Source organism: Leptidea sinapis, chromosome 4 (assembly GCF_905404315.1).
Source record: "Leptidea sinapis chromosome 4, ilLepSina1.1, whole genome shotgun sequence".
In the NCBI taxonomy this organism is placed as follows: domain Eukaryota; kingdom Metazoa; phylum Arthropoda; class Insecta; order Lepidoptera; family Pieridae; genus Leptidea; species Leptidea sinapis.
The window spans coordinates 10,706,449-10,724,114 of NC_066268.1; the positions used below are offsets into that span (position 1 = coordinate 10,706,449).

The 17,666-nt window shown below is 43.1% G+C and overlaps 1 protein-coding gene across 2 annotated transcripts in view; it reads left to right on the plus strand.

The window, feature by feature from the left end:
* LOC126979683 (dedicator of cytokinesis protein 7) overlaps positions 1–17,659 on the plus strand; it is an 81,301-nt gene extending 63,642 nt beyond the window's left edge. For both annotated transcript variants that reach the window (XM_050829121.1, XM_050829123.1), the window contains 9 exons: positions 1,739–1,869; positions 2,539–2,710; positions 3,504–3,684; positions 4,623–4,750; positions 6,542–6,607; positions 8,815–8,931; positions 9,978–10,066; positions 11,116–11,262; positions 17,409–17,659. In XM_050829121.1, coding sequence (XP_050685078.1) covers positions 1,739–1,869; positions 2,539–2,710; positions 3,504–3,684; positions 4,623–4,750; positions 6,542–6,607; positions 8,815–8,931; positions 9,978–10,066; positions 11,116–11,262; positions 17,409–17,448 — 1,071 coding nt within the window. In that variant the 3' untranslated portion in view covers positions 17,449–17,659. The remainder of the gene's footprint in view (positions 1–1,738; positions 1,870–2,538; positions 2,711–3,503; positions 3,685–4,622; positions 4,751–6,541; positions 6,608–8,814; positions 8,932–9,977; positions 10,067–11,115; positions 11,263–17,408) is intronic.
* The last annotated feature ends 7 nt before the right edge of the window (positions 17,660–17,666 follow it).

A 17,666-nucleotide genomic window follows, 5' to 3' on the forward strand; every position in this document is an offset into this window, starting at 1 on the left:
CGTGTGGCTGAGCGTCCTCTCGCTCTTTTCCCCTCCACCTTCCCCTGCAATATCAACCGCTCAATCGATCCTTCATTTCTGGAGATGTGACCAAAGAACTTCAGAATTCGTAGTTGCACAGTCGACGATAGCCTTTCTTTTATCTTCAGTTCTTTTGCGTGATACTGAGTGAGTTTTAACTATACAAAACTTTTATTCTAATATAAATTCTAGTTTATACTTCATCCCACTGCTGGGCGAAAGCCCCCCCATTTTTCTTCCACAGTAGAAAGAAGAAAGAAAAAATATTTATTGACGTCATTATACATTCTTATAATAATTATTAAAGTTATACTAATCTAATTATGATCTAATGACGCCAATGGGCCCCCAACTCAGCATATTTGTGGTTTCGAAAGAATCCACAACGCTGGTCTTCCGTGGAAACCCAGAGAGCGCTACTAACGCACAGTCCTGTCACACGAAGGTGTACAAACTATAAATTCTCTATGAGCACAAAGCACAAAAAATAGTGAAACTCTGATCTAAAATTAAAACTAACAACAAATAAAAACTATTAAACTTGATTTAAACTTGCCATTGTCACACAAAACAAACTAATTTTTTTAAATATTTTAAATTGATTTTTGGGCATTAATAAGATATTCCTTGTATTTTAATTTAAATAGCCCTAAACTAATGCAGTTCCGTATGGGAGGCGGAATATTATTCCAACACTTCGTGGAAGCATACCGAAAGCTGCCACGAAATGCACTTGTACGGTGTTTAATATTTTGTCAGCTGTTGATCGGGTCGAGAGCCTGCCTGGTTGTAGGTCTGCCTCTTTTTCGTTTTGCGTCCCTCGGATACCATGATGTGACCAGACTACTCCAACTATTGCTAGATCTTCTTGTTATATGTCCTGCCCATTTCCATTTCATTCTTTTCGTTACTCTTGCTACATCTTGTAATTTACTTTTGGAGTTTACTCCTTAAGTATCGATTTTCATATAAGGCGCGCGGTATGAGAAAAATATGGAGAGTTAAACCTACTCATCAAATGGGATAGTAACGTTTTTGGTGCGCATCCATTCTCGCGCACCTTTCACTTTTCAGTTGTGTGTGTGTGTGTGTATATATATATATATACTTATGTGTAGCCAACATACACAGTATACTGCGTGATGCTACATTGAACACCGCGCAAAGAAGGTTAAAACCACGTTTGGTTTTAAATGTTAACGTTTTACTTGCTATGCAAACTAGTGTTGCAACAGAACTCTGCTTCCGTATCTGCGGAAATTCTTCATCCGGGGAAGTTCTGCATATCTTTTCACTTTCATTTCCGTTTTTGGTGCAAATTTCTCTAAATAGAAGTCGACAGCGGGGAGAGAGTTGAAATGCGGCCAGCGGGGCGACTGGATTGGACGCGACGGTAAGTACGAAAAGGAGGACAAACGAGTGTACGGGTTAAGTGATCACCGCCGTCCACATTCTCTTGCAACACCAGATGAATTACAGGAGCGTTGCCGGCCTTTAAGGAAGGTGTACGCGCTTTTATTGAAGGTACCCATGTCGTATCGTCCCGGAAACACCGCACAAGAAATCTCATTCCACAGCTTTGTAGTACGTGGAAGAAAGCTCCTTGAAAACCGCACTGTGGAGGACCGCCACACATCCAGATGGTGGGGATGATATCCTAACTTGTGGCGTGTCGTGCGAAGGTGGAATTCTTGCTTAAGTAATTTGGTGTCGGCAGGCGCTGTTGGAGCACGCGGCCAGCGAGCTGATGGCGGGCGGTATGTACGAGACGGTCAACGAAGTGTACAAGGTGCTCATACCCATCGCCGAGCAGAATAGGGACTACAAGAAGCTGGCCAACATACACAGGTGTTTACACTACCCTGTACTTTTTATATGACAATAAGGGATGATTTGTTATAATTTTAAAGTGGATTACCCTCACTTCTGGGATTAATACACAGATAAAATTTGACAACAACATTTTTGAACGATACGGGACTCGAACCCACGACTTACGTCTCGAACGACTCGCGGTCCAAGCGAGTGACGTATCGTCATAAAACTTGTATGCTTTGTTCAACTTTCAGGTTGTGGCTTTATCTACAGGATCTACTTTACAGGTGATAACCTGCTCAACCCCAATATTTGCATATTAGGAAATTGACTTAAGATGTTGCTCTTTTAAATCTAAACAATTTTGTTTTTAAATAAAATTACAAATTATATAGAGTTGTTCTGCATCGTCCATAAATTTTATTTACAAATTAATGTGTGTAATTAATCCCAAGTTATGTATGTTAAGTCTTATTTGCCCAGTAATTTCACTAGCTACGGCGCCCTTCTGATCGAAGCACATTAATGCTTACACATTACTGCTCCACGGCAGATAAAGGCGCCGTTGTGGTACCCATAATCTAGTCGGAAACCTGCGTAAATCCCTCCTACAGGTAAATGCCCTAAGTGTCCTATTACGACACCCTTGAGCCCGGGTCTTCCCTATTCTTTTTGTGTCGTGACGTGAGTCGGGTGTTGCAGCAAGCTGAGCGAGGCATTCACCCGGGTGGAGCAACTGGTCGGCAAGCGAGTCTTCGGCACGTACTTCCGCGTGTCGTTCTACGGCGCGCGCTTCGGAGACCTGGCCGGGGAGGAGTTCGTGTACAAGGAACATGCGCTCACCAAGCTACCCGAGATATTCAGCCGCCTCGAGGTCAGCGACTTGTTAAGTAGACCATGCACTGACCTGTGGTGCAGACACGAAATGCGGATAGAATTACATTTAAATGTCCGTGAGCCATTCCTCCAAAATTTGGTTATCCAAATGTTGTGATTTTATTGAGTGTAAAAAACTTAAGGTTTTATGTTTAATCAAATCGACACGTGTTTCACCTCTTCACGAGGCATCTTCAGGAGATGTTGACTTGCCAAATTCTAGCACGAGACCTCGAGTCTTGACGAAACATAGTGTAATATGCATTCAATATAAAAAAAAACCCGCTGAGTTTCTTGCGCACATTCTTCTCAGGTCTGAGGCGGTCCTTTTTGAATGGGTGGTAGTTTTTGACGTTTAAGAAGTGATTTTGAATCCTATTTTGAATAAAAATATTTGAATTCGAATAAAAATCAGAACACTTGGATAGTTATGGATTTCCGAAAAATAACGCCAATATACTTTCAAAATTTTCTTTTTAAAGAACTTTCGGCTTTTTTCAACTAAACTACGGAATGAGATACCTTGCGCGATATTTCCAGGACAAGACAGCATGTTTACCGTCAAATAAAGCGTGTACACCTTCCTAGAAGGCCGGCAACGCTCCTTGTGATTGTACTGGTGTTGCAGGAGAATGTTTACACCGGTGATCACTTAACATCTCGTGAGTCGTGACTCGTATCCTCGTGCACTTTACTTAAATATAACACTAAAATATAACTCTTATAGCAGAAGTATATAGAAGTGTCACTGATGCTGACAAGTAACGGCTCCTTATACCATTTACATTCAGAACTTCTACGGACAGCGCTTCGGTGCCGAAAACGTAGTAATTATCAAGGACTCCAACGTGGTGGACGCGAGCAGCCTGCAGCCAGACAAGGCCTACATCCAGATCACGTATGTGGAGCCCTACTTCGAGACGCACGAGCTTCGCACCAGGGTCACGCACTACGAGCGGAACTATAACATCAGTGAGTACTGTCACGTGACCTCGTCGTTTTCCACACACTCACAGGAGAAATCCTTGCTCCGTGATCTCTAGATTGGCTTCGATGGAAGCCGCAGGGTTCTTACATGTATTTGATGCCCATTTTGAGAGAGGTCCTACAGAAATCCTTGATTCCTGTTTTGTTCGTGCCCTAGCTTGTTCTTTGAGTGGGATCTATAGGCCGTTAAGACGTTTTTTAGTTGGATCTTATTGATCCATACAATATTAGTAATAAACGCCAAGAAAAGTTATTCCAAATTTAAAACTTTTTGTTTTTATCTTACCTTTGCCACTACAGACAACGAGAAGTCATTTTAAACTTGGAGTAACTACATTGCGTTTATTAATAGGACAGACAGTGTCTTCTGTATTAAGATTGCCGGACTCCAATGTTTATCCGGCATCTGTAACAGATAATAGAAGCTCAATAACAGAAACTCGGCGGTCCTCCACAGTGCGGTTTTCAAGGAGCTTTCTTCCTCGTGGTACGAAGCTGTGGAATGAGCTTCCTAGTGCGGTGTTTCCGGGACGATACGACATGGGTACCTTCAAGAAAAGCGCGTACACCTTCCTTAAAGGCCGGCAACGCTCTTGTGATTCCTCTGGTGTTGCAGGAGAATGTGGGCGGCGGTGATCACTTAACACCAGGTGACCCGTAGGCTCGTTTGTCCTCCTATTCCATAAAAAAAAACTGCCACTTTTATCTTCTTCTGAAGACTGGAAAGACATAAGTATGTAGTGTCTTATCTACTTTTGCGTGTTTTGTGCCTTTGGCGTGTGTGCGTTTAATAATTTATAGTACCCGTAATGTCCCGCCAAAAAGCGTATCTGTAGACTTCAGCGGTTCGAGCAGTAAGGCAATTGCTCGAGATAATTATTCACTTCATAGAAACTATTATTTATTTATACGTGTGTGTGTAGAGCGGTTCATGTACGCCACGCCGTTCACGGCGGACGGGCGAGCGCACGGCTCTCTGGCTGAGCAATGCAAGCGGAAGACCATCCTCACTACGGCGCACCACTTTCCCTACCTGAAGACCAGGATACAGGTGAGTCCACATGCGCCACATATTATTATAATACCGGTCATGTGCGAGTCGGACTCCAAGTTTCGCAAAATCGCACAAGATATAACATTGTGATTTAAATACTTTTTTATTTGTATGGCGCTTATTTATTGTTGAATCGGCAGTAATAATACACTCTGTCAAAATATCAGCTATCTAAGAATAGAGTTTGATAAGATACCGACCGCTGACGGACATAGCAGTCGTAAAAAGGTTGCTGTAGTCTCAACATATTATACTAAAGGAAATAAATGGCGGAACCAAAACGTCATTTTGTTAGTAGAGGTCATTTGACCGCTGCGCGGTTCAAGGGGAAAGCTTAGCTGACAGGTTATTGTTGGTCTATATTCTCTTTGGCTCACGGCAATAACAATTTATTTTTTAACTGACTTTAAAAAGGAGTTGGTTCTCAATTCGATTGTTGAAGTGTAAACTTCACTAACCGCACTGAGACTGAGCTCTAGGATATTTAAAATTCGAGCGAATAAAATCAGCTCGAGTCGACGAAGGGACCGCACAAATTTTACACAGTAACTTATACACTATTATAATAAGTGTTCCAATGCTGCCTTAGGCTCATTTTTTTATTTTTTCATATATAATATGAAAACAGAAAAAGAAATTCATATCAATTCGACCCGATTCGAGATCACTGCCACTAGCGCCAGCATTTATTTAACTATGTTCGTCGGATTGGTCATGTCGTCCTATATATGTGCCTATGTATTTAGTACTTTTATCTACACCCATGCTTTAAATCCTCTATTAAAGATTCTAAAACATTTAGCTTATTACCAACATTAAAACACTCAATGTCTTAATAACCATTATATCATCCAAACGAGTGTTGTAATGAAATTCAGTACAACATTATATCATCCGTTTTCATAATAACACTCCTTTGGATGATATTATGGTTACTAGGACAATGGAATATACTTATGGCTATTTTAATGTTAGCAGTAAGCTAACTGTAACAGAATCTTTTATAGAGGATTCATATTATGGGTGTAGATAGTCTTGTATGCAACTGTTGATAGTTAGGTATTAAAACACTCATGTGGTACTATTATATACAATAAACCCACATTCGTGTTTTAACACCCCACATTACACAACAGTTGCATAAATAACTATATATGTTAAACTTTTATTAATATAGAACAAGAAATAATTTCGTTTGGTATTACAAACCGCGCGTTTATCAAATTTTTACTTCTATGAGTTTGTTGCGCCCATTCTTCTCAGGCCTGAGGCATTCATTTTGGAATGGGTGGTAGTTTTTTGACTTTCAATAAGTGATTTCATATCCTATTTTCAATAAAAATATTTGAATTTGAATCGAGTCGTCTAAAACAGATAGTTTTTTTTTAATATTCGTGTAACGGCTAGTTGCTCCTGGTGACGAGCATTACACAATACTTACAGTCATAGTTTAGTTAGTTCAACTGCTCTTATATGCGAAACATAACTATAATAACTAATACATCTTTACATCGGGATGTAGGCCTTCTGCAGTGTAATCCTATTTAACTTAATAGATATGGAGAATCAGCTATATTATGTATAAAATATTGTATCTATGGGTGCGACGGAATTCTTAATTTTTGTAAATATTTTATTATCATCAGCGTATAGAAGAGAGCTTGTATTCCGAAATATATTGTCTATATCGTTGATGAAAATATTGAATAATAAAGGCCCAATTTTGGTAATGATACATTCTAATTTTATATTAATTCAAATTAATAAATAATTATTTGCTTTGAGCAGGTAGTCCATAGAAGCACAATAATATTGAGCCCGATCGAGGTGGCGATTGAGGATATACAGAAGAAGGTATGTAATAACATTAGCACAACCCTTGATTTTAGTAATTATTTATATTGAGCAACGCGTTAAAAACTACTTTAATAAATTTATGTCGACCGGCCGCGGAAACAGGGGGCCTACTCCTAAAATAGATATTCGATAAATCGTGGAATTAGTCGTGTCGAATCCTACTCTTAGTTACATCGTAATCAATGTCGAAACGATGATTGAACGAACGAAACATTATTCGATATTATCAGTCCTAACCCTACTCTTAGTTGAAAATGTCAGAGACGAATATTCGAATTTCACAAATAATCAAACGTCACTTTTACGATAATCTCAACGACAGCATCTAGGCTGTCGTTGCTATTATCGTTTCAAGTTGTATAGATATATTTGCCATACAATATACATAGTTAATAAATATTATTAAAATAATTATATGTGATTTACTATTCAAGAGGATTTTTTTACTACTAAGTTATTAAGTCATTTTGTTGATCGTTTATGCGTAGAAATAATGCAAATGGCCGCCTGAGAAATAGGAAGTCGACGAGAAGGGTTGAGTTACTTTTTTTTTACATTTTATTATCCGCGAGTTTTGTATTATTTATTCAATTTTAAATGGTCATATTATATTCATTACATATTTTTTTAACATTTACATTATGTGTAAATGATACCAAATTGGTGGTGCAGAGTCTGGCATGGTCCTTAGCACCTAAACTATGTTTTGACTTTTGACACTTCACAGCGACAAAGCACAGATAATGTTTAGGTTTGAACATATTACATTCACACTAACATCGTAAAAAAATCAAAATATTAGTCCATGGTAACGATAAACGATAAGGAATTCGAACATTTGTTAGAGTAGGTTAGTTGCGATATATTCGGAGTATTATCGTATCGTTCCGAATGTATCGTTGTCGATTTTGCGAGTAGACCTCCAGCTGTTAGCCTCTCTCTGTGTGCCGCTTGCGCAGCCCAGACCTCATGAATATAAGCGTTCACTCAGCACTTTACACGACACGCATGGTATAACATCCTGGTACGATCTTGCGGCGAATACTAACCGCGCGTGCTTATTAACATTAACAACAACATATTTTTAATTTGTATATTATATTTCATTCCTGAACAACGTCTTTCACTTGACTATCGTATTGTAGCAACAGTTCGTACATAGTCAAATTGGTCCTTCGAGCCAGATCTATAACAATAATTTATTTGATCTACTCTTAACAAGTTCACATTTGTTTTATTTTTGTAAATTAATAATTATTCATGCAAAATGCGGTCAACCTGAAGACTTGGTCTATTGAGAATGTATATAATTATGTCATTTTATTAATGAAGTTTATTTACCAGTGGGAGGCTCCTTTGCACAGGAAGCCGGCTAGATTATGGGTACAATATGTTGTTTCGGTCTGAAAGGCGCTTACTAGCTAGTAATTTCATTAAATTACTGGGAAAATGAGACTTAATATCTTATGTCTCAAAGGGACGAGCGCAATTGTAGTGCCGGAAGAATTTTTGGGTTTCTCAATAATCCTGAGCGGCACTGCATTGTAATGGGTAGGGCGTATCAATTACCATCAGCTGAACGTCCCGCTCGTCTCGTCCTTATTTTCATAAAAAAAATATTTAGAACCTGATTTTGCAATAATTTTATAAATACCGAGTGGTTAGCGATCCTACCTACTAAGCTAGAGGTCCCGGGTTCGAATCCCGGTAGGTGCAAGCATTTATATGGTGAATTTGAATGTTTGTTTCCGAGTCATGGATGTTTAAATGTATTTATGTATGTTTATATGAATTTATGTATGTCAAAGATTTCACCACCACTTCGGAAAAGTTGAGATTTAATGAGAAGTAATGGCAAGAAATTCATTGCCACTCATATTAATTAATATTTACAGTTTCAGCATTTACATTATATTTTATACAACGTATGTAAAGTGAGGCACCGAATATCCTCAAACGTTTTGACATTATGTGTAAGTTAAAAAAAGAAAAACAGTAATCAGTGCAGTAGATTACACTGTAAATAAATAAAAATTATATTTAAACTAACAACTTAAAATTGTATACGTTAGCACCCGTTCACGAGGATGATGCATCGACCAGCCATCGCTTACCTCGAATTTACCTTAGAACTTTAGGAACTCAAATAAAAATGACCCAACAGATGCTCTGATATTATACACATCATATTATTGTGTCGATAGATAAGTGAGCTGTCTGCCGCAACCAGTCAGGAGCCGGCCGACGCCAAGATGCTGCAGATGGTGGTGCAGGGTTGCATCGGCACCACCGTCAACCAGGGGCCGCTGGAGCTGGCTCAGGTACCCACTCTATGTTATGATCCTATCAATACTACCGCAGAATATGTAAGAGGAACAGCCATGAAGCTTAGGTAATGAACTACGTGACCGTTAGATCATTATAAAGTCATAAAATCTTAGATAATTTACGGCTAGATAGAGCCTCTTGCATCGACAAGACCGCTGAAAATAGACCAGGCTTACGAGCGTACAGGTGTTAAGTGGTCACCGCTGCCCACATTCTCTTGCAAACATCAAAATCACAGGAGCGTTGCCGGCCTTGAATGAAAGTGTAGGCGCTTTTTGATGGTATCTATGTCGTATCGTCCCTTAAACACCGCACAAGGAAGCTCATTCCACAGCTTTGTAGTACGTGGAATAAAGCTCCTTGAAAACCGCACTGTAGAGGACCGCCACACATCCAGATGGTGGGGATGATATCCTAATTTGTGTGTTCAAAGTAGAGGTTAACTGTCGACATCTATTCTATTCTTTCATATATGATAATGAGATATTTCTCGTAAAATATGTCATTTTTTCATACAGCTTGTTCGGAAAGCAGATTTCCTCAGAGAAGAACGAGCAAGAAACTCTAAAACACTTGTGGAAAGGTCACTATGTAATTACTGTGATAGTATTGTGAATGTTATATATACATACATACATTATTCGACATTTTATTTTTTTAAACTGCCTCAACTGATATCACAGTTAGAACTATCTGAATCGTCACTGAATTCGTCTGCTGATTCTGCCACTTTTAACCTAGAATAACAATCAATTGCGATTGTTTTTAACATTTCGTTAAAAGTACATCTTGCCATGACAATATCAGTTCTCTACATAATATTACATCCTATTATTAGTTCCTTTTGTAAACCTTGCGATTGTTAGCAAAACCGATATAATATTTCAAAACTTTCGCCGCAACGATGGACTGCCATCTTCATGCAAGTTTCTTTCAATATATTTAGCTTGTATAATATTTATAAATATGAAAGCATTTAACATTGTGAGACATTTTTTATTAAATCAATGAAAAATATTTAGATATTGTTTTTTGTCAGGTGTTTCTGTCCCCGGTGGCCGAGGGCACGCAGCCTCCCACGCGTCTCACCAACAAGCTGAGACTCGCTTTCAAAGATTTCTCCAAAAAGTAAGTATTTATATTCGTTTTGTAATAATCAAGTGGCAACATCTTATAAAAAAATACGCCTTTATTATTGATACCATAAGCAAAGAGTTAAATAAAAGTAATTGGGTGTGCTGGTGAGAAAAGATATTCAGGGACGGAGGGAGCTGACCTGGTAAATGCTGGTACTCCTCTCCAGCCCCCGGAAGAATCAAAATTGGCCTTTATATATATATATATCCTTTCTTCTACGTAAGTACTTCTAGGTCACTTATCACTGATGAGGTAAGTTAGGTGGCGCGTCCGCCATTATTAAGAGAATACGCGGAGCGCTGCGCAAGCGTGTCAGCGCATGATCCACCGACGAGAAAGTGCATCACGAGGTAGGGGAGAGGGCACGGGGTGCGGAAAGAGGGATGAGGAAGCGGGGAGTGGAAACGAGAACTTGACAACTGACGTTGACGCTGACAGTCACAAGTTCATAAGCAAATGAAAAATAGTAATAAATTATAGAAAAAATACAATTTTATTCCCCATCAACGCGTCCTCTGCCGCATAGGTTCTGTCCCACAGCAATCGGCGGTAAATTTGGTGTAAGTTTAGGTCGACTGCTCAGCGCTGTTTGCGAAAGCCATCACCAATTTTGTCCATCTATTTTTCCATTTTTGGAGCTTCTCTCCATCTCCATTTCTGCTTTTTTTCCACTTTGTCCTAGTTTTCATGTGTATCAATTTTCACTTGACCAGGATTAAATAAAATATGATAAAAGATACAAAATATTTTTGAAGGTCACAGAATAATAATTATATCTTATACTAATATTAAAGTTACACAGTTTTAAAATATTAAATATCAGCAGGTAAATTATAAAAGATGGTGAGACGACATAGAAGCTGCATTTCTAGTCATGGACTGCAAATAACTTTGGTGAGGCCTATGCCACAGGGAAAACTGATAAAGCCAGTTTTGTGAGACGTGTAACTTGATTATTAAGTTAACTGTCGTAAATTATCTGAATTATAGGTCTTTTCTAAACATTGATTGATGCTCATTGAATGTATATCTACAAACAGATGCCAGGATGCGCTACGTAAGAATAAGAACCTGATCAGCAGCGAGCAGCGGGAGTACCAGCGCGAGTTGGAGCGCAACCTGCAGCGGTTCACCGCGCGCCTCGCCCCCCTGTTGGCTTCGCCCGTCTCCCACGCGGCGCTGCTCACGTGAGTAACTACTAGCACCTGGTGAGCGGGAGTACCAGCGCGAGTTGGAGCGCAACCTGCAGCGGTTCACCGCGCGCCTCGCCCCCCTGTTGGCTTCGCCCGTCTCCCACGCGGCGCTGCTCACGTGAGTAACTACTAGCACCTGGTGAGCGGGAGTACCAGCGCGAGTTGGAGCGCAACCTGCAGCGGTTCACCGCGCGCCTCGCCCCCCTGTTGGCTTCGCCCGTCTCCCACGCGGCGCTGCTCACGTGAGTAACTACTAGCAGCTGGTGAGCGGGAGTACCAGCGCGAGTTGGAGCGCAACCTGCAGCGGTTCACCGCGCGCCTCGCCCCCCTGTTGGCTTCGCCCGTCTCCCACGCGGCGCTGCTCACGTGAGTAACTACTAGCAGCTGGTGAGCGGGAGTACCAGCGCGAGTTGGAGCGCAACCTGCAGCGGTTCACCGCGCGCCTCGCCCCCCTGTTGGCTTCGCCCGTCTCCCACGCGGCGCTGCTCACGTGAGTAACTACTAGCAGCTGGTGAGCGGGAGTACCAGCGCGAGTTGGAGCGCAACCTGCAGCGGTTCACCGCGCGCCTCGCCCCCCTGTTGGCTTCGCCCGTCTCCCACGCGGCGCTGCTCACGTGAGTAACTACTAGCAGCTGGTGAGCGGGAGTACCAGCGCGAGTTGGAGCGCAACCTGCAGCGGTTCACCGCGCGCCTCGCCCCCCTGTTGGCTTCGCCCGTCTCCCACGCGGCGCTGCTCACGTGAGTAACTACTAGCAGCTGGTGAGCGGGAGTACCAGCGCGAGTTGGAGCGCAACCTGCAGCGGTTCACCGCGCGCCTCGCCCCCCTGTTGGCTTCGCCCGTCTCCCACGCGGCGCTGCTCACGTGAGTAACTACTAGCAGCTGGTGAGCGGGAGTACCAGCGCGAGTTGGAGCGCAACCTGCAGCGGTTCACCGCGCGCCTCGCCCCCCTGTTGGCTTCGCCCGTCTCCCACGCGGCGCTGCTCACGTGAGTAACTACTAGCAGCTGGTGAGCGGGAGTACCAGCGCGAGTTGGAGCGCAACCTGCAGCGGTTCACCGCGCGCCTCGCCCCCCTGTTGGCTTCGCCCGTCTCCCACGCGGCGCTGCTCACGTGAGTAACTACTAGCAGCTGGTGAGCGGGAGTACCAGCGCGAGTTGGAGCGCAACCTGCAGCGGTTCACCGCGCGCCTCGCCCCCCTGTTGGCTTCGCCCGTCTCCCACGCGGCGCTGCTCACGTGAGTAACTACTAGCAGCTGGTGAGCGGGAGTACCAGCGCGAGTTGGAGCGCAACCTGCAGCGGTTCACCGCGCGCCTCGCCCCCCTGTTGGCTTCGCCCGTCTCCCACGCGGCGCTGCTCACGTGAGTAACTACTAGCAGCTGGTGAGCGGGAGTACCAGCGCGAGTTGGAGCGCAACCTGCAGCGGTTCACCGCGCGCCTCGCCCCCCTGTTGGCTTCGCCCGTCTCCCACGCGGCGCTGCTCACGTGAGTAACTACTAGCAGCTGGTGAGCGGGAGTACCAGCGCGAGTTGGAGCGCAACCTGCAGCGGTTCACCGCGCGCCTCGCCCCCCTGTTGGCTTCGCCCGTCTCCCACGCGGCGCTGCTCACGTGAGTAACTACTAGCAGCTGGTGAGCGGGAGTACCAGCGCGAGTTGGAGCGCAACCTGCAGCGGTTCACCGCGCGCCTCGCCCCCCTGTTGGCTTCGCCCGTCTCCCACGCGGCGCTGCTCACGTGAGTAACTACTAGCAGCTGGTGAGCGGGAGTACCAGCGCGAGTTGGAGCGCAACCTGCAGCGGTTCACCGCGCGCCTCGCCCCCCTGTTGGCTTCGCCCGTCTCCCACGCGGCGCTGCTCACGTGAGTAACTACTAGCAGCTGGTGAGCGGGAGTACCAGCGCGAGTTGGAGCGCAACCTGCAGCGGTTCACCGCGCGCCTCGCCCCCCTGTTGGCTTCGCCCGTCTCCCACGCGGCGCTGCTCACGTGAGTAACTACTAGCAGCTGGTGAGCGGGAGTACCAGCGCGAGTTGGAGCGCAACCTGCAGCGGTTCACCGCGCGCCTCGCCCCCCTGTTGGCTTCGCCCGTCTCCCACGCGGCGCTGCTCACGTGAGTAACTACTAGCAGCTGGTGAGCGGGAGTACCAGCGCGAGTTGGAGCGCAACCTGCAGCGGTTCACCGCGCGCCTCGCCCCCCTGTTGGCTTCGCCCGTCTCCCACGCGGCGCTGCTCACGTGAGTAACTACTAGCAGCTGGTGAGCGGGAGTACCAGCGCGAGTTGGAGCGCAACCTGCAGCGGTTCACCGCGCGCCTCGCCCCCCTGTTGGCTTCGCCCGTCTCCCACGTGGCGCTGCTCACGTGAGTAACTACTAGCACCTGGTGAGCGGGAGTACCAGCGCGAGTTGGAGCGCAACCTGCAGCGGTTCACCGCGCGCCTCGCCCCCCTGTTGGCTTCGCCCGTCTCCCACGCGGCGCTGCTCACGTGAGTAACTACTAGCAGCTGGTGAGCGGGAGTACCAGCGCGAGTTGGAGCGCAACCTGCAGCGGTTCACCGCGCGCCTCGCCCCCCTGTTGGCTTCGCCCGTCTCCCACGCGGCGCTGCTCACGTGAGTAACTACTAGCAGCTGGTGAGCGGGAGTACCAGCGCGAGTTGGAGCGCAACCTGCAGCGGTTCACCGCGCGCCTCGCCCCCCTGTTGGCTTCGCCCGTCTCCCACGCGGCGCTGCTCACGTGAGTAACTACTAGCACCTGGTGAGCGGGAGTACCAGCGCGAGTTGGAGCGCAACCTGCAGCGGTTTACCGCGCGCCTCGCCCCCCTGTTGGCTTCGCCCGTCTCCCACGCGGCGCTGCTCACGTGAGTAACTACTAGCAGCTGGTGAGCGGGAGTACCAGCGCGAGTTGGAGCGCAACCTGCAGCGGTTCACCGCGCGCCTCGCCCCCCTGTTGGCTTCGCCCGTCTCCCACGCGGCGCTGCTCACGTGAGTAACTACTAGCACCTGGTGAGCGGGAGTACCAGCGCGATTTGGAGCGCAACCTGCAGCGGTTCACCGCGCGCCTCGCCCCCCTGTTGGCTTCGCCCGTCTCCCACGCGGCGCTGCTCACGTGAGTAACTACTAGCAGCTGGTGAGCGGGAGTACCAGCGCGAGTTGGAGCGCAACCTGCAGCGGTTCACCGCGCGCCTCGCCCCCCTGTTGGCTTCGCCCGTCTCCCACGCGGCGCTGCTCACGTGAGTAACTACTAGCAGCTGGTGAGCGGGAGTACCAGCGCGAGTTGGAGCGCAACCTGCAGCGGTTCACCGCGCGCCTCGCCCCCCTGTTGGCTTCGCCCGTCTCCCACGCGGCGCTGCTCACGTGAGTAACTATTAGGAGCTGGTGAGCGGGAATACCAGCGCCAAACTTCAAGCGGTTAAGGCACAAAGTATTACGCAGTTACGAATTTTAGTACAAATTACGTGATTCACTTCTTTCAACAAAGAATGGAACGGAAAAATATTTTTTCTCCAAAGTTAGCAAAAGTAAAGTCTATTTCGCGATACATTGGTAACTTAGATTACCCTTTTTCCGTTTTACCCGTTTTCAATAACCTATCTATTCCTTAGTTTAAATTACTAGAAGTAGACAAATCTGTTCTTTTACGTTTACTTACATTTCAATAACCTATCGACATAGCATTGGACTATAACTATGGATAGATAAGATCTTGTCATTAAACGGTGACAGCAATGTATTCGTAACTGATAGATATGTTATTGAAAACGGCCGTATATAAAACGAAGTTACGATCCGTTACCCTGACAGATTAAGTACTTATGCGCTTTGGACGTTTACAGGAGATGTTTCAAATTTATACCATGGAATAAAATGCTTTATTAGTTTTTTTTAAAACAGCTCTGCTAGAGTTCTCACTCAATATCGCTATTGTCACAAAACAAGTAATATAACAGTAGCGTAACTCAGCAGTCTCATTGAAATTTATACCTAAGTCTAGGGGGGAGCGCTTGGGTTGGTACACACAAAAAAATTGACGACGCGGAAGGCGCGGCGCAGCTAATTCAACTCGGACACCAACCAGTCTCGCCGTTTTGTCTTCTCAATATTTCTTAGCGGCCGTGTAAATCGTATGTATGTGTGCGTGCATCAATTCGGGCGCTCTAATATGAAGAGAAAGTACTGTTCTATTTGTATTGTGCTATTATAGCTGGCCACCACGTCGTACATCTACTTCAATTATTGAAGTAAAACTTCTTCTTTTGACAATGTTTGTCATGAAAAACTATTAGATAAATGCGCTCAATATGGTATTCGAGGTCTAGCAAATGACTGGCTTAAAAGTTATCTTTCAAACCGTACTCAATATGTTGAAATTGCTAAATTAAATAATAAACAAGAAGTAATACCTTATCGATCAGAACTTAGACTTAAAACAAAAGGTATACCACAAGGAAGTATATTGGGTCCACTTCTATTCATAATCTACATAAACGACTTACCTAGCATTACTACTAATAACTGTACTCTTTTTGCTGATGACATCTCTATTGTAATTAAATGTAACAATGAATTGACATATGATATAGAAATTAATAAAACAATAAAGGACACAATTGAATGGCTTACTGAAAATAACCTGACTGTAAATATAAAAAAAACAATGTATATGCAGTATTATAATAAGAATGGGAAAGGAAAAGATATTAATGTTAATTATCATAATGAGAATATTAAAGAAGCACAACTTGTCAATTTTCTTGGTATTTCTTTAGACAGCAACTTGTCCTTCAAGTCACATGTTGACAAAATTAGCAAAAAAATTAACCAACATGTATTTGTCCTCAAACGCGTATCAAAAAAAATAGGTGAAAAAACAGCGCTAATGGCATATCATGCATTCGTGGTTTCAGCTTTAAGATATGGATTGGTCATATGGGGCAACTCGGTGAGCATAGGGCATTTATTTATTGGACAGAAGAAGTGTATGAGGGCGGTTTGTGGAGCCGGCCCCCTAGATTCTTGTCGACCGCTATTTAAAAAATTGAAAATTCTATCGCTGCCATGCCTATACATTTATGAAATAAGCCTATTTGTTCAAATACATATGTCTGATTTCTATACAAAAAAAAGCCAGAAGGTTTTAAACACAAGGTATCCAAATAAACTCATAATGCCCTTCTGTAGAACTGCATCTTTTAGTAGAAATTGTTTCAGCATGTCTGTGAAAATATGTAATAAATTGCCCAATGAATTGAAAGATTTACCGTTCAAAGTTTTTAAAAGAAGACTGCATCAGTGGTTAACAAATAAGTGCTTCTATAGTTTAAATGAATTTTTCAATACAAAATGAATTAGTCTATTTGATAATAATATATGTAAATTAATATACTTTTATGACATTGAATTTGTTAATATTATACATAGGTACTAAATGAATTATTAAGTTATTTACGTCTCATATTATAATATCTTAAAATTTCATTTTATAAATATTATTGATATCATTGTGAAATCCGACATGTTTCAATATAACAGTATGATTAGTGTTTAGACAATTTTGTAACATATTTTGCATGTCAATTGACGAAACATATTGGATTATCCATTATATTGTTAACACCTTAAGTACAATGTTTCCTGCAAATAAATTTCATTTCATTTCATTTCTTTAGGCGTGACTTGGGGGTAACTCAGAGTTACTTTCGTCAGAAAAAAAATCAATTGGAACAATTTTTAACCATTATAAATAAATGGTTTAATTTCTTTTTTTTTTTCAAATTGCTCAGTAATATTTTATGAAAAGTCTCCAAGTGTATTTGTTGTACTATAAAATAAGTAAAAGTTCTCAGTCTGACGTTTGCGACTATTAATTAATTATTCTTGGTCCATCGGACAGGCAAAAGGTCCGAGCCCATAGAGCCATATTCGTTAATATTCAATAACAACGTTATATTGATATGTGTGATATTAATAATTTAATTATTTTTATTCAATTATTTATTAATAACACTGCTTTAATGAATGTACGTATATATTTAATGGTATAAATAAAATCTTCTTGTCTTTAAACTTTTTAAGAATATTTGTTATATACTTTTACTTCAATCGCGCGTAAAGATTACACACACTATTTTTAATTTACATAATAAATCTTACAGGAATGGAGTGAGCAAGACAGACTTCAAGCATCAACAATAAGAAACGCACCTACAAGTACTAGTGCACTCAAGTATCATTATTTTAAAATAGTGCTGTTATTTACCAGTATTGTATTATGATAAGATTATTCATAATTCGTTATAATTGATGTCTATCTAGTAGAAGTCTAGTTTTCGTCTATTAATTTTTAATAGTTACATACATCCTATTTACTCATTACGATATAAAAAGTATTTCTTTAAACTTATAATGTGAAT